Source organism: Ranitomeya variabilis, chromosome 6, assembly GCF_051348905.1.
Source record: "Ranitomeya variabilis isolate aRanVar5 chromosome 6, aRanVar5.hap1, whole genome shotgun sequence".
In the NCBI taxonomy this organism is placed as follows: Eukaryota; Metazoa; Chordata; class Amphibia; order Anura; family Dendrobatidae; genus Ranitomeya; species Ranitomeya variabilis.
Window position 1 is genome coordinate 431,071,503 of NC_135237.1, and position 18,291 is coordinate 431,089,793.

Sequence of the window (18,291 nt, forward strand, 5' to 3'; positions counted from 1 at the left end):
AAATGAATAAAAGAGGAAATAACGAAACCACAGAAATGCCTTGTATCAGAAACAGATTAAGACTGCAGCAATTCAGCACAAAATGTGAACTTAAAATTGACAATGTATAAATGGTGACTTTTTTTTTGCTTTTCCAACTTTATATTGTCCAAGTTCTAGGTGGTATCTTTTACAACATAAATTACATTTTAGTAGCCAAAGAATACCGTAATTAACATGATTAGTTAACATTAGGAACTATTTTACTGTGTATTTTGCCATTATCCTTGATAAAACATTACAATACATAATGTACTTAAATCATCAATTAAAAAACGCATCCCGTATACACATTACAACAAAATCAAAATTCAAGTCACAAATAATTTATTATTGTAAAGTACATTTAAATAGCATTGTAAGTACAATGATATACTTTTGGCACAGAACCATTCACCCCCACCCCCATCCTTCCCACACAAGATGAAAAAAATAAAAATAAAAAGACAGAAAAAAAATTAAAATACTGCCCAAGCTAAAGTTTCAATTGTGTTGTGTGTTTTATTAAGTTTTAAAAACAGGAAAATATTGCTCTGTAAAATAAACATACAAATATCTGCAGATTTATTTTCCTAATAAAAAAGAAAAAAAATGACATAATATGACCTATCATAACTTATATCAAAGATCTGTTGATGTGTATTGCATAAATTACCTAGTACGTGAAAGGATTTATTGCAGCATGTGCTCTTTACTGCTTAAATATACTTGTTTGCTGGTCAAGAGACCAATGTTGCGATCCCTGCTATATTACGTTTGTAAGTTGTATAGACATAATTGCAAATTCATTTATTAGAAAAAAAAATAATAATAATAATTAAAAAAAAAAGTGTTAGATTTTGCAACTTAAGGGAAAAAAATGATGCATTTTATGAACATTTCATGTGTCCAAACCGTAGGGCACATTTCAGTAAAAAAAAAATTCTCACTCTCCTTAATTTCATAGCGGTATCCAAATGTTACAAAGTTCTGAGATTTAGTTCCCCTTTAAGTATGCAGCTGTACCTGGAACGAAAAAAATAAAAAAGGGATCACCCAAGTCATTAAAAAAAATCTCCCATTACTGACTGATGGTCTGACAGATCTGTGGCCTATGCATTACATGGATATCCTGGATTGTATGATGCAACATCCCCACCTAGAGTACATTATGTGAATTACCGCAGTTCTCCGTGATTAATCCCTTTGGATTGGAATATATAGAAGCTGCCGGCAATTCACATAATTTCCCCAAATGCAAAAGATAGATAGAAGTTAAATATCTTCAAAAGGAAGATGGATGTCCACAGTCCAAAGGAAACACCACAACAGCTACACTGACTGGCTACAGGAATCCACAAGGTCTTTACTGCTGATAGTTTCCATACTGCCCCTAAAACACAAAAAAATATACATTACAAAAAGATGGCCATTTATGATCCATTGTACTAATAGGCTAGTGGAGAGCAATGAGGGCAACACCAGCTAAGATTATTGATGGAAGTCTCAGCACGGCTCAGGACGACACATCCAACATGGTCACTGCCCTGTATCTCTTGGGCAATAATTCACATCTGCCATCAATCTGCACTCACCTCTCCACCTATAAAAGGGGACCGAGCACTTCTATGCTGGACACTATTGTGGGTCTCAGCACCAAAGACCAGACTAAGGTATTTGCTAGAAATATGACCTCAAGTCATGAAAAAAAAAAAATAATGGAAAAACTCTAATCTGGAGCCATTACTGGAAGAAATGGAGCATTCCTAGGTTCATGATACAGCGGGATCAGACCTCCAAAAGGCCCATGATACTGAAGATGAAGAGGCCACAGAGCTGGTTTTCTACAATTTTGTTAGCAGAGATAACTGTAATTCTCAGGATCAGTGGAGGGCTATAACCTCACCGACTATAAAGTGGTGGAGTAACCTGGCAAGGAGAAAAAAAACTCATCTAAAACATGCTGAAATTATTGGCTTGGAATGGGAATGTGTAGTACTGGGATGAGGATTTTGAATCCCACCGAGACCACTGGTGACAGCCCCTATAGCGTTCTGCAGAATAGGGATACCAAAAAACAAGAGATAAATGAGTTGCGACGGACACCATCTATTCACTGACATCCGCTAACCTGGTAATCTGCAGGCTTAGGAAGAAGAGTTTCACATTCTAAATTCCCAGGAATTGTCTAGCATATGTGATCAATTACAGCACTTTATTCTGCCTCCTGAACACACCATTGAAATACACTAATTTTTTAGGGAAAAATAGAATCTAGATGCGTGTTCTTTTTCTACTGCAGGAAGGTTTACCTGATCGTATCCATAAGGTCTCTGCTGTTGCGGCTGTGGAGGTCCTGGCTGTGAAGGTCTGTATGGCACATACTGTTGTCCTTGTCCCTGAGTGTAATTAGGGTACTGAGGACCAGGGCCACTTTGCGATGGACCTACAGGGAATCATAAAAACAAATGTCAAGTGTCACAAAATCAAAGTTATAAACAGTCTACCCTAAGGCACAAAATGGAGTTCATATGTTCTGATGCTGAAAAACAAAAAAGGCAAATAATGCGCCAATTGTCATCTTTTATGGCAGGAGAGTAATTTGTATGATCTGATAATTTCTGACAATGCACCATAGTTATGTAATACAGATTAATCTAATATATAAAGCTGAATGTGTGTGTGTGTGTATGTATGTATGTGTGTATGTCAGGGATTGGCATCTGCACCGTCGCAGCTACAGGCACAAAATTTTGCACAGTCACACGTCTGGACCCCAAGAGCGTCATAGGCTATGTTGTGAGATGAAATTTTAACCCCGCGCTTTCCAATTCACCAAACAATTTTTCCCCTATCTACATAATGGGGAAAAATGAAAGGAAAAGTGTTGGAGGCAAATTAACAGCTGCCAGATGTGAACAAGGGGGACTTAAAGAATGAGAGCGATGGCGCCAAAGAGTATATACTGTACAGTTGCTAAGGTGGGGCCCCGACATGGGATAATCACCACACCACCACGGGGATATGAACACACACACAAAATGCGCCACACACTACCACGTGCTCGAACACATATACCACCCTCAGCGCACATTTCACCACACATACACCAACCTCGCCACATAAAAGTCAAAACACAAAAGTTGCCGCTCAAAACTCGCCACGCGCAAAACTCTCCACATGCAAAACTCGCCACACGTGCAAAACTCACCTCATGGAAAACTCGCCACACGCAAAACTTGCACACGCGGAAAAATTGCCACATGCACAAAAGTTGCAACACATGCAAAAGTTGCCTCACACAAAACTTGCACATACTCAAAAGGCACCACACATAAAACTCGCCACGCGCAAAACTCGCCAAGCGCAAAACTTGCTGCACACAACTTGCTACACTAACCGGTCACATGCAACTCGACACACAAAAAGTTGCTACACGCATGTCGCCACACAAAACTCATCTCACAAAAGTCGCTACATGCATGTCGCCACACGCAACTCAACACACACAACTTGACACACGAAACTCGCCCTAAAACACACACAAGTCTGGTATTAGCCTTCAAAAATAAAAATCTGATTAATAAGCAGACAAACTACAAGAGCAACAAATGTACCATATAGGAATCCGGCAGCTGTCAGTCACATGACCAGTCTATTATGTGTATGTGTGAGCTAATATATACTGCCAGGGGGAGGGCTTACTGTTGGCTGGGGATTTATCAGGCTGCCAATTTAGCTTACAAATACTGAGGTAAAAATACTGACCAAATAACGTGTGAACGAGGTCTAATACAGGAGGAGATGACATACAGATATATACTATTTACAGGGGAGATGACACACAGGTATATACTATATACAGGAGGAGATGACACACAGGTATATACTATATAGAGGAGCAGATTACCTACAGGTATATAGTATATACAGGAGGAGATGAGATACAGGTATATGCTATGTATAGGAGGAGATGACATACAGGTATATGCTATATACAGGAGGAGATGACACACAGATATATACTATATATAGGTGAGATGACACAGGTATATACTATATACAGGAGGAGATTACATACAGGTATATACTATATATAGGAGATGACATACAGGTATATACTATATACAGGGGAGATGACACAGCAGGTATATACTATATACAGGGGAGATGACATACAGGTACATACTATATACAGGAGATGACATACAGGTGTATACTATATATAAGGGAGATGACAAACATGTATATACTGAGGTGAAAATGAGAGGTGTGAGGTGAAAATGAAAAGGTGTGAGTGCAAAATGAGAGGAGTGAGGGAAAATAGTGGAGTGATCGGAAAATGACAGATGTGAGTTCGAAATGACAAGTGTTAGGGGGAAATGAGAGGAGGGGGAAAATAAGAGGAGTGAGGGGGAAAATGAGAGGTGTGAGGGAGAAAATGAGAGATGTGAGGGGGAAAATGACAGATGTGATGGGGAAAATGAGAGGCGTGATGGGAAAATAAGAGAAGTGAGGTGCTATAACTAACCACAGATATTTACTATGCCCAGGCAACGCCGGGCTCTTCAGCTAGTAGAATATAAACCCGATGCTTTGTTCCTGAGGATGCCACATGTAGATTTCTGTTACTGCTTCAAGAAATCCCTATAGCAGGCTTGGCAAAATAGAGCTGGAGTGACAGAGGCTTCAGATCTTCAGCCTCATCTGGACTTGCTTGAAAGGATCTACATGAGCATCTAAAGTGTTTGTGGTGGTGAAGCCTTGCTGGCAGATTCCCATGATCTACATTAGAAGCACTCCTCCTGGCTTCCTGCTTGATTGACAGCTGGAATCAGTGGCATCGTTGTACACAGCTTTGGCCAGTGCCACTTTCCAATGCTACTATACATCTTTGCCTCTGCGGCATCTGTGCGCAGGAGCACTGAAGCTACCCTGGGTCAGGAACCAGCAGCATGCTCCAACCAACTCTAAAGCAGTATTTACAAGCTCTATTGCACATGTTCAGCCACCGCCGCTAAACTGCAGCAGTGGCTTGGAACCTAGGCAACAGGCTGTAGATATAAAAGGAAAAAATGTTTTACCTTAAAGAAAGAATAATTTAAGATCATGTGATGTAATATTTATATACTCTTTTGCATCCCCCCCTGCCCAGGAGCTGTGGTATGATCAGACCATGTTCCTGTACGGTCAGACACGGCCATTACACAGTAGGGACTTTTATAAAGATTATCTCGGCACAGGAACATTTTATTTAAACACATCCAATTGTGGAAATTATTATTATTCAGAGATCTATTGATTAAAATTAACTTTGTTTGTGGGAAAACCCATGTAATGCGTCAGGAGTCAGAGATGCTCTTCTCCCAGAAATCGTAACTTAAAGGGAACGGGTTACCTCCTGAAATTTACCTGAAGATATAGGACGAATCTGCAGGTAAATGACATTAAAAGAACTACTGGAAGCACAGCTACAGGTAGAAGAGGACAGATTTCTCCCTACAAGCACACGCAGGACAAGACCAGTCAGTCACTAGCAGGGAGCAGCCGAGGACCAACCTTTCAGACTAGTCTCTCAGTGGTTTGGTCACTGGCTGCTTTCACCCCTTCACGCCGAAGCCAGTTTTCACCTTCTTGACCAGGCCAATTTTTTTCAAATTTGAGTTATAAATCTGGAATGTTTCAACAGATCCTAGTGATTCCGAAATTGTTTTCTCATGACATATTGTACATCAGAATAGTGGTAAAAATGTGTTCAATACGACTTTTTTCAAACCGTTTTAATTTTCGGTCGCAGGGTTGCTATGCGAGCAGGACATGTGATGACGTCGCGGTCACATGACCGTGACGTCACGAAGGTCCTTCTTGCATAGCATATTTGGAACCGGACCGTTGCGTGCAGCGCCGAGGAGATTGGGACGTCGGAGGGTGAGTATTAACCATTTTTTATTATTTTTAACATTACTATTGATGCTGCCTATGCAGCATCACTAGTAAAACAAGTGCAGGAGTAAACCCGCAGCGGAAACCGCAAGACAAACCGCGATAAATCTGCAGGGATAACCGCAGCGGTTTTGCCCTGCAGATTTATCAAATCCGCTGCGGGAGAACCCGCAGAGGACCCTTCCTACGTGTGCACATAGCCTAATATGGAATCCTACCAAATTTCCGTTAATACATTACGGACCCGAGTGGAGACTTGCTTTGCTTGTGAATTGAGTTGAAGCTTTTATTGGGAACATTTTACATAATGTTTGGGATCACATTTATCCAGCACTCTACAATCTGCATTTTTATCAAGGTTTCCATCTAAATTGCCGAGTGACATGATTCAAATGAAACCCCAGAGGTAGCCACTCACAATAATGAGGCAGCAGCGTTACTCTGAACTTCGTTTGGCCTCTGTTCAGCGTTGTCCTTTTTTTTCCTTTAAGATGTGCACAACACTGTGGCGGACTGTGCTTTTATGCATGCCTAAAAAGAGATATCGCCGGATCACAGGTCAGATGGTGTCCACAGTGCCTCCATCTGCCTTATTATATTATTATTATAGTGCCATTTATTCCATGGCGCTTTACATGTGAGGAGGGGTATACATAATAAAAACAAGTATACTAATCTTGAACAATACAAGTCACGACTGGTACAGGAGGAGAGAGGACCCTGCCTGCGAGGGCTCACAATCTAGGGACTCTTCCACTGGTGGTTCTGTCTGAATCATGTATTCCAGAGATTTACATGGAAATCCCAGTGTAAAAGTTCAGCGTAGAGTGCAGGATAACTGTGAGCCGAGCCTTACTGTGACCTTTGGGAGGCAGAATTAACAAGTCAACAGTAGGTGAAGAATTGGTTTTATTTATTTTTTACGTTGCTCCTCATGCAGTATGAGAAGGCGACTTTATTTTTTTGGTCTGTGCCATTACAGCAATACCAGGTTTATATCATTTTTCATGTTTGGCTGCTATACACACTAAAATATGCTTTTTATTGCACATCCCCATATTTATATAGCTATCATTTTTCCATATTTCGCCTGACAGTCATATGAGGGCTTGTTTTTTATGGGACGAATTGACGTTATTATAGGTACTATTTTCAAGCACATAACATTCTTTTATTGATTTCTATTCCGATTTTTGAGAGGCAGAATGAACAAAAACCAGCAATTCAGGAATTTGTTGGGTTTTTTGGAGGGATTGTGGGGGCTTTATGTCTGCGGTAAAATTAATAACTCTGCTATATTTTTCGGGTCAGTACAATTACAGTTTTTGACGCTTTTACACAATACAAACTTTCATTGAAAAAAATATTTTTGCATTGCTTTATTCTGAGAGCCATAATTTTTTAATTTTTCCACTGACAGAATTGTATGGCGGCTTGCTTTTTGTGGGACAATATGACGTTTTTATTTACATTCATATTTTTGATCGCATTTTATTCCACTTTTTGTTCAGCGATATAAGAAAGCATAGTTTTTTGGCTCTTATTTTTTTTTTATGGTGTTGGAGTTAACTAATGAGACAGTTTTATAGGTCTGGTCGTTCCATACTCGGTGATAGCAAAGATTTACTTTTTGGTTTATTTTTGGTTTTACATAAATAAATGTACCGTATTTATTGGATCAATATTTTTTTCATTTTTGTTCTTTATTGTGTGATATTTTATACATTATATACATATTTTATACATTATATACATATTTTATACATTATATATATATATATATATTTTATACAAATTATATATATATATAGATCGATAGATAGATAGATAGATAGATAAAAAAAACTTTTTGTTTCTCCAGCGATCAGTCCAATGGTAGAGTAAAATATACCTTTTATTTATCTAATAAAAAGTTCCAGATTTTTTCAGTTACAATATTGCATACATTCAATCCCTTATGGACGACATGTTTCAACACCACATGTCTTCCTCCAGGTCCATTGGACTGATCGCTGGAGAAACAAAAAGTTTTTTCTTTACATCTGTGGATTTGTCCCAATCCGTCTTCCGTGCGAACTGTAACCACAGGTTGGATGTATTCCTGTTTCTTCTTAGCGGTAAGCTGGCTTTGCCAAAAACTTATATATATATATATATATATATATATATATATATATATATATATATATATATATATATATATATATATATATATTAGATATATATATACATATATATATATATATATATATATATATATATATATATATATATATAGATACTGTATATATAGATACATACATACATGCATACATACACACGCTTTTTTACAAATGTCCAAGGATGGGACATCAACTTTCCCGGTCTGGATCGCTGGTCTAATACTCTGCAATGCTTTTGCAAGGCAGGGCATTATATCAGTGCATCACAGGCAGGGAGGAGGCGTGTCGGCTCCTGCTCTGAGCAAGAACTTACAGGCCAACGTCCTGCGGCCATCTTTCGGCCGCGTTCACCATGGAGACAAACGGCACAAAACAATTGCATTGTGCCAATCGGAGCAGAGAAGGAGCTCCCTCCCTCTGTGATGCTTATCGATGTCGCTGTCACTATTGAAAGCGGCATCAGAGCAGCTAAATGCCTCAGATTGGTGCTAGCACAGATCGTGGGCGTTGCTGCAGGGCGTCAGCTCTCATGTAGATCTGACACCCGCATTTGATCGCGGCGGCGCTCAGCGGGAAAGCAGATTATATATATATATATATATATATATATATATATATATATATATATATATATATATATATATATATATATATATATTTAGTGCTCGTCATCATGAGGGGGGGTTAAACAATGCTTTTCTCTGCAGCTCTGCGGTTTTTCAGGCCATGTGCACACGTTCAGTACTTTTCGCTATAAAAACGTGATAAAAAGCGAAAAAAACGCTTACATATGCCTCCCATTATTTTCAGTGTATTCTGCATTTCTTGTGCAAATGTTGCTTTTTTTCCGCAAAAAAATCGCATCGCGGAAAAGAAAGCAACATGTTCATTAAATTTGCGGAATTGCGGGGATTCCGCACACCTAGGAATGCATTGATCTGCTTACTTTCCGCATGTGGCTATGCCCACCATGCGGGAAGTAAGCAGATCAAGTGCGATTGGTACCCAGGGTGGAGGAGAGGAGACTCTCCTCCACGGACTGAGCACCATATAATTGGCAAAAAAAAAAAAGAATTAAAATAAAAAATAGTCATATACTCACCTTCGATGGCCCCCGGAGTCTTCCCGCCTCTCAGCGGTGCATGCTGCCGCTTCCGTTCCTATAGATGGTGTGTGTGAAGGACCTGCGATGACGTCACGGTCACGTGACCGCGACGTCATCGAAGGTCCTGCACACACACACACCATCTATAAGAACGGAAGCCGCTGAGGAGATCGGCTGTCTGCAGGTGAGTATAACCATTTTTTTAATTATTTTTAAACATTCTATCTTTTACTATTGATGCTGCATAGGCTGCATCTATAGTAAAAAGTTGGTCACACTTGTCAAACACTATGTTTGACAGGTTGGTCACACTTGTCAATCAGTTTTCCAAGCGATGCTACAGATCGCTTGGAAAACTTTAGCATTCTGCAAGCTAATTACGCTTGCAAAATGCTAAAAAAAAAACGCCAAAAAAAAAATGCGGATTTCTTGCAGAAAATTTCCGGTTTTCTTCAGGAAATTTCTGCAAGAAATCCTGACGTGTGGACATACCCTCAGAGTTAAAATTTGCGTGGCTGAGATCATTCAGTCATGATCTGATACAGGCTGCCCGATCCAAAGGCAGCATATATCCGCTGTCAGGTTCCCTTTCATAAATGTGAGAAATTTTTGGACAAACGATTGGTTATACATATATGGCAATGCAGATAAACTATTTTGCAGTGAAAGCCACATGGGAAACAAAAAGTGCAAAGACCCCAAATAATGTGGGCACAGACAGTAAAGGAATTTCTTGTCTAGAAGAAAAGTGGATCTTTTCAGGGGTAAGTAGAGATCTGTTGTGTTAGCCAAAGACTGACATTTTTGGTACAATCTTAAGTATTGACAAAAAATGAAACATTTTGCAGAGTGAAGTTGTATTATGACTTGGGACAGCTTCGGAGTCTTACTGAGGCAAAATACAGAACTTCTGTGGGGTTTTTCTGCAAATTCACACAGCTATAGAGAAGTCATGGAGGTATTTTTTATTATTATTTTCCAATTGCTTTCAAACGCATTTGAATTGAACAGAAAAAAAAGAAAGTTGAGGCACGCCTCATCAAATGCTGCATTACTCTACTACTCAATTAACTATGGACAGAATAACCTTGTAATAGTATGGTAGGCAGTAGTGATGAGCGAACGTGCTTGGATAAGGGGTGTTATCTGAGCATGCTCGGGGTTAACCCAGTGTCTTCGGTGTACTTGAATAATATGTTCAATATCCCGCAGCTGCATGTCTCGCGGCTGTTTGACAGCTGAAACTTATGCAGGGATTGCCTAAAATGTTTGAATGATGCCTAAGACATCTTTATTTTTGATGAGCTTTATTTGCCGCCATCATGTAAAGTTTCTAGGGTCAAAGCTACTGTACAGTCCAAGGTAAAGTTTAACTAGTCCATCACACACTAACTGGTAAAAGGAATGTTAACAGACCAGGTCATGTCAGATAAAGCGACTTTGCAAAGTACTCACCATAACCTTGCTGCTGGCCAGGATAACCTTGCTGGCTTGGGTACTGCTGTTGCTGAGGTGGGTAGCCTTGCTGTGGGGGTCCCTGATAGGACTCTTGCTGTTGAGCATACTGTGTATTCCCTAAATGTGAATTTAAAAGCACACAAAATTAATAAAATGCTTATCTCCGAAAGTGTCACACCATCACAACCAACACCAAACAAGGAAACAAAAATACAAAACCAATGTATAATAGTTAAAATGCAGCACGCCAAAAAAACAAAAAACAAACAAACATAGGGAAGTCAGCCCACAAACGTAATAAAGCTAGTTTTGCAAGTCTGGACTGCGGCATTTTTGTTGGAGACGTATTGGAGAAGTATCACAGTATTGTGGCCGTGATCGGAGGAGCAAAGAAAAGGAAAATTAAGAGACAGCTGAAAGAGCACAGACTAGCTAGACGATATCAGAAAGCTGGATCCTACAAACATTATGTGTGCATGGAAACAGAGCTGAAATATCAATGGTTTTGTTGGGTTAGGTTCATTTAGCGGAGAGAATTAACATGTTTTAGTCATGTATGGTCAGTAAGGGGGTTGTGAATAATTATTGAGTGGGTGGGAGCGGGTGCCTAGCTTTATTGTATAGGAGTAATAAAAAATAAATAAAAATAAGCCAGCACTAATTCTATTAAAGCTTAATATGGACATTGTGACAATACCCTCATTCCGGGATTTGCAAACGGAAATAGGATTGGTATGTGTGTGAGAGTGTGTGTGAAGGTATATAGATACCTCCTTCGTAGTAATGTTGTGAGGAATCCTCGTAAGGCCTATCGTAGCCTTGTTCAGGATACGACGGTTGCTGATAACCGTAATCATTATGACCTACATCAATTCGACAAGAAACAGGAAGAAACGTTAATGGCCTTATGCTGGAGATGCATATAAGAAGCTCTACTTATTTCAGCTTATATGTCACATATAAGAAAGTATACAGTAGTATGCAGCACATAAAAGAGTTGGACAGCGCTCCCCGACTATCCAGCAATCACTACACATCCGACAGGTTAGGAGTTTCAGGATCTGCCCATTGTCACATTCTTTAGATGCATTTGTAATAAAAACCCATCATGAAAAGGCACACATTATATCTATTATATATAGAAAACCTGTCGGAATTTCAACGTTAGAGCATTTTACAATGGTTAAACATCTGGCAAGCAACTATTCTACATTTGCCATAGTGTATGACTGCATCCACAAGTTGGGGAAATATTTTAGCAACTTTGCAGAGTATGGAGCCATTACAGAGTTATTTTGACCACTGGGGCAGAATCGCTCCAAAATTCACATTAAAAACTACATCAAACACACTCTGAAGACATATCCCGCTAATGCCAATGGGAAATCCGCAGTGCTGTTTATATAGCGAGTATTTTTCATTCCCTAACCAGGTCTTAAAAACTGCCCCATGAAGGGAAAAAAAGTGATGAATCAACGCTTTGATGTGGATCCCTAATGTGATCAACACCAAACTTGAAATTGAAGACAAAATGTATGAAAATAGAATAAGAGCATCAGAAATAATAACTGCATTAACAAAAAAAAAAAAAACTATGTTGGATCATAAAAGAAAACTATAAGTGGTTCAAGGTGGGTCCAATGGGGATTGGTACAGTGGGGCTGACTAAAGTAGAATGATGCCCACTCATCAGAGTTACTAATTTGTCAATGTTACACATGGTCAGAGAAGGGCTGGATAGTCTGCCAGCAAGTGAGCTGTTCTGAGCGTCTCGTCCTTCCAATTCAGTGGTGCACGTCCTTCTACAGACAGGCGTTTGTCTTAAAGAGACGCCTTAAGGTTCAGTTGAGAATCCTGTATTTAGTGATCTGTATACAGACAGCAATGCCCAGACTGACTGCGGGTCTCCTTACGGAAACTTACAGCCTCAGACATAAATAAGCTTGTAAGTTTGGTTCCGGAGACCTGCTCTCTGTCTGCGGACTGAGAACATAGGACTAAGGGTTTATTTAGATGAGCATATAATACAGATGTGTTCAGTTAGGAAGTCCAGATAGTTTTGTCTTACATAAACTGCATGCCTGAGTAAAGAAAAAAAAAATCCCATAAAGAGATCATCTGCATAGCATGCGATCTTTAAGGATCTGGATGAAACTCGGATGATGTTTCATGCGCTCTCATACCCCAACCGAAATCTGACAATGTGTCTACTGTTTGTAAACTGAACAAGATTGGAATTGCCAAATATCAGTCACTGCAAATAATTATTACAATTACCTGTGACCTGCATCCATAATTCCTGGCAAAAAAAGAATGGGAATCACCTAGAAAATTCCTTTGTGAAAGGTTTGCTACTTAGCTATCTGCCAAGACAAAGTTTAGATTCCAGGAACGGTGAAAACTATTAGTACTCCACCATATATTAGTTAGACTTTAGAAAAACCACTGAACATATGAAGAACACGACCTATAACTGGAGGCAATTTTATAGTAGATGGTAAATAGTAGAGAAGGTGAATATCACAACAGTTACCCTGCGTAGAAAGCCATGTACACACGGTCAGCATTTCTCCATTTTTTTTTACCTAAGTATTTATAAGCTAAAACCAGGAATGGGTGAAAAATGCAGAAGTGGTGACCTGTTTCTATTATACTTTTCCTCTAATTAAGGATTACAAATACTGATGTAAAATGCTGACCAAATACTCAAAGTGTGAACATAGCCTAGTCCTATTGATCGTGGCAGCTCCAATTGCACACTGTGGATAGGTAACAAGCGTCTATTGTGAGAAAGCCACTTTAAAGGAATGTGAAAACGACGATTCTGCTGCAGAATCTGAAAATCTGAAAGCGCTAAAAGAACAAATATTAATTTGTATATATAAATGACTTGCTGGTCATTCAAGTGTGAGAAAGTGTTTGCCTCCTTCCTGATTTCCTATTGTTTTGTATGTTTGTCACACTTCAATATTTCAGATCATGGACATGGGGGCAGGTGAGGAGGACAAGGGTGAGAAGGGGAGTAGATGGTGGTCAGATAGGGGGAAGGGAGAGGTTGTGAGATTAGATAGGGAACAGAGGCAGGTGAAGATGAGGCCTAGTGTATGTCCGTCTGTGTGGATGGCTGTGGAGGACCACTAAGTAAGTCCAAAGGATGAGGTAAAGGACAGGAGTATGGAGGCTGGCGGGTGTCGGTAGGGATATTCAGGGTATGTGCACACGTTGCGGATTCTGCTGCGGACTTTTCTGCAGCGGATTTAGAAAAACCGCAGTGCAAAACCACTGCGGTTTTCACTGCGGATTTTCCTGCGGTTTCTTCTGCGGATTCCTCTGCGGGTTTTCAACTGCACTTTCCTATTGGTGCAGGTTGAAAACCGCTGCGGAATCCGCAGAAAGAAGTGACATGCTCCTTTTTTTCCGCAGAGAATCCGCGCGGAATTTTCCGCAGCATGTGCACTGCGGTTTTTGTTTTCCATAGGGTAACATTGTACTGTACACCGCATGGAAAACTGCTGCGGATCCGCAGCTCAAATCCGCTGCGGATCCGCAGCAAAAACAGCATCATGTGCACGTAGCCTAAAGGGAATCTGTCACCTACTTTTTCATATATAACCTGCGGCCACCGCTTTTAGGGGCTTATCTAGATAAGCCCCCGATATAACCTAAGATAAGAAAAACAAGTTATATTATACTCACCTGGGGGGGGGGGGGCGTTCCGGTCCGATGGGCGTTGCGGTCCTGCGTCCGGCGCCTCCGATCTTCATGAGATGACGTCCTCTTCCTTGCTTCCTGTCGCGGCTCCGGCGCAGACGTACTTTGCCTGCCCTGTTGAGCAAAGTACTGCAGTGCGCAGGCGCCATAAAAGGTCCGTGAAGCCCAGCGCCTGCGCACTGCAGTACTTTACGCTGCCCTCAACAGGGCAGATAAAGTACGCCTGCGCAGGAGCCACGACAGGAATCAAGAAATAGGGATTTTTTCTGTGTTACTCACCGTAAAATCCTTTTCTCCGAGACGCTCATTGGGGGACCCAGGGCTGTGGGGTGTATGCTTCTGCCGCCAGGAGGCTGACACTAAGTAAACTTGAAAAAAAGTTAGCTCCTCCTCCGTCGTATACACCCTGACACTGGCTACTGGAGACTCCAGTTTGGTGCAAAAGCAGTAGGAGAACAAAACACGAGAAATAATATAACAGCATAAATACAGAAAACTTATGTCTAGAAAAAGTCCTACTGACTGACAAAATCAGATATAGCCAAAGCAGCCATCAGGCTACCAGGGAGGGAGCTGTGTCCCCCAATGAGCGTCTCGGAGAAAAGGATTTTACGATGAGTAACACAAAAATCCCTATTTCTCCTTCGACTCATTGGGGGACACAGGACTGTGGGATGTCCTAAAGCAGTCCCTGGGAGGGAAATTAACTCACCAGTAAAAAAATTTTTCTAAATATTGGTCGTCTTATAAGTGCGTCACCGCCGCTTGAAGAATCCTTCTACCCAGACTTGCATCTGCAGAGATCTGGGAGTGGACATTATAATGTTTGACAAAAGTATGCAAACTAGACCAGGTTGCAGCTTTGCAAACCTGTTCTGCTGAGGCCTGGTGCCGAATCGCCCAGGAAGCCCCCACTGCTCTAGTGGAGTGAGAATCATCATGCCCTTGGCGCGATAGGCTTCCTGAATGGCCGCACGTATCCACCTGGCCAGGGTAGATTTTGAGGCCGCGCAACCCTTCCTGCGACCTTCCGGAAGGACAAACAGAGCATCCGTCTGGCGGAAAGGAGCCGTTCGGGAAATGTATCTCCTCAGAGCTCTCACTAGGTCCAACGTATGGAGAGCTTTTTCTATACGGTGCGTAGGTGCTGGACAAAAAGAGGGAAGAACTATATCCTCATTAATGTGGAAAGAGGAAACAACCTTCGGAAGAAAGGAAGGTGCTCGTCTGAGCACTAACTTGTCCTGATGAAAACGTAGAAAGGGAGTACGACAGGAGATGGCTGCCAGCTCTGATACCCGCCTTATGGAAGTTATGGCCACTAAAAAAGCGACCTTCCAAGAAAGGAACGTCAAGGAAATATCTTGAAGAGGCTCAAAAGGAGCTTCCTGCAATGCCCTTAAGACCAAATTAAGGTCCCAAGCTTCCAAAAGAGTCTTATAAGGAGGGACCTTATGAGCGACTCCCTGGAAAAAAAGTCCTGACCTGACGGTTAGTAGCAATCCTGCGCTGAAAAAGAACCGATAGGGCCGAAATCTGCCTCTTAAGCGTACTTGGAGCAAGCCCTGAATCCAGGCCCACTTGGAGAAAAGCTAGAATATTTGGGACAGAGAAACGCAAAGGAGGCAGCCCACGCTCTCTACACCAAGAGAGGAAAACTTTCCAAGTGTGATGATAAATTCTGGCCGAAACGGGTTTACGTGCACTGATCATGGTATCTGCTACCTCTTGGGAGAACCCTGCCTGAGTTAAAATCCAAGATTCAACGGCCAGGCCGTCAAACGTAGGACCCCTAAGTTCTGGTGGTAGATCGGCCCTTGAGAAAGAAGATCCGGCCGATCGGGGAGCCGCCATGGAACCCCGGTGAGAAGCTGTACTAGGTTCGCATACCAGAATAGTAGGTACTCCTTCTGACTTGATCTTCTTGATAACCCTCGGGAGTAGTGCCAGAGGAGGGAACAGATAAGAGAGATGGAACTGGTTCCAAGTTCGTACGAGCGCATCCACGGCGATTGCCTGTGGGTCTCGGTACCGGGAGACAAACCTGGGTACCTTGGCATTCCCCCTAGACTTCATTAGATCCACGTCCGGGGTCCCCCATAGATGGCATATGTGCTGAAATACTTCGGGATGGAGAGACCATTCCCCGGACGCTAGACCCTGACGGCTTAGGAGATCTGCCGCCCAGTTTTCTGCGCCCAGAATGTGGACTGCTGAAATCACAGAGTGATTTCTCTCGGCCCAGAACAGTACTTGTTTTACCTCCTGCATGGCTGCCTTGCTGCGGGTGCCCCCTTGATGATTTATGTACGCCACGGCTGTGGCATTGTCCGATTGAATTCGGACAGGGCGACCCGCCAGAAGATGGTGAAAATGCTGCAAGGCTAGTCGAACCGCCCAAATCTCTAAGATTGATGGGGAGATCTGATTCCAGAGGAGACCAGCGCCCCTGAGCTGTGTGGTGAAAAAACACTGCTCCCCAACCCAGGAGACTGGCGTCTGTTGTGACCACAAGCCATTTGGTTGGGGGAAAGGGCGCGTTCAGAGTCACAGGCCTCGCAGAGACGATTGCTCTGGGCATGCGGAAATGCAGCACGACAAGCCACACAAACGGTATATAAGACCGTGTGAGTTTTAACCCTTCTAGACATAGTGATCTGTAAAAAGCTATACCCAGGGCCTGAGACTGGGAAAAAAATAATGCTTCTGCCAGCTGGAGGAGAAGCACTTACCCCAGTCCTGTGTCCCCACAAATGCATGATGCGGAGCCAATAAGAGCTCAAGTTTATGCCCAGAAGACCTAAGGGGGCGGGACCGCCATCATGCGGTGCGGCCTGTAGTAGGCCAGAAGCCGGGGCCTAAATTTCTCCTTTGAGAAAAAAGGGAAACCGAAAGCGGAAGTGGATGCGCCGGAGGGGGCGGGGCCTCACGGCGCGGTCTGCTGGGAGGAAGCCTGGGTCAGAGAGACCCAGAAGTGCTTGCTGGAGGCCAGGCCGTAGCCTGAAGCCTCTGGATGGCTACGGCGTCTGCAGTACCGACCGCAGCGCCGGAGAAGCGGCACCAGAGGCACAGCGGCGCCGGGCGCACCGCACTGCCGCGATGCAGGACAAATGCAGCAGGAGCTGCCGCACAGCGCCGCCGAGATGCCAGAACACCGTGCAGAAAAAAACGCCCGGAGGATCACCAGGTAAATCAGCATCTTTAAAGATGCATTGTGCGCCTTTTCAGGAGCCCCCCTTTTTTTTTCTTCTTCTTCTTTTTGCCACTCTCCCCATATTGTAGGCTGAGTACCCCCGGCGTAAATCCAGCGGGGGGAGGCAAACGACGGTGCAGGCACCCTAGCTCCATTATCCGCCCAGGATAAGGAGAGGGACCGTCTACCACCCCATCGATCACCGCAGCGGAGCAGAGGTGTAGAAATAGGGGGTGGTCACACGGACATCAAACGGGCACCTGTACAGCCCAGGGTCTAAATACCTCAGGGTGGTCAGGGCCAAGACCGGTGAAGGATCCCACGTCGCGGGAAAGGATACGTGGAGGAACTCGCACGTGCTTGCTCGTTGTTGGTTTGGGGAGATCGGACCCTCAAAAGGGTCCGTCGCCCCCTCAATCCATAGAAAGCGATGAAGAAATAGGGTCCAAAGGATCCGGGACCCAGAGGTGTGCCTCCTTGAGACACTAAGCATGAACTGGAGTCTCCAGTAGCCAGTGTCAGAGTGTATACGACGGAGGAGGAGCTAACTTTTTTTCAAGTTTACTTAGTGTCAGCCTCCTGGCGGCAGAAGCATACACCCCACAGTCCTGTGTCCCCCAATGAGGCGAAGGAGAAAGAGGACGTCATCTCATGAAGATGGGAGGCGCCAGACCCTCGATTGCCATCGGACCGGACCACCC

The 18,291-nt window shown here is 42.7% G+C and overlaps 1 protein-coding gene across 4 annotated transcripts in view; it reads right to left on the reverse strand.

Annotated features, from left to right (window-relative positions):
• Positions 1-349: 349 nt before the first annotated feature.
• Positions 350-18,291, reverse strand: part of SS18 (SS18 subunit of BAF chromatin remodeling complex) — a 77,885-nt gene continuing 59,943 nt past the window's right edge. The window contains exons 8-11 of one of the 4 annotated variants that reach the window (XM_077270393.1): positions 11,457-11,549; positions 10,684-10,803; positions 2,331-2,464; positions 350-1,411 (exon numbers count right to left, since the gene is read on the reverse strand). In XM_077270393.1, coding sequence (XP_077126508.1) covers positions 1,385-1,411; positions 2,331-2,464; positions 10,684-10,803; positions 11,457-11,549 — 374 coding nt within the window. In that variant the 3' untranslated portion in view covers positions 350-1,384. The remainder of the gene's footprint in view (positions 1,412-2,330; positions 2,465-10,683; positions 10,804-11,456; positions 11,550-18,291) is intronic. The other 3 variants (XM_077270390.1, XM_077270392.1, XM_077270391.1) reach the window with 3 other exon arrangements.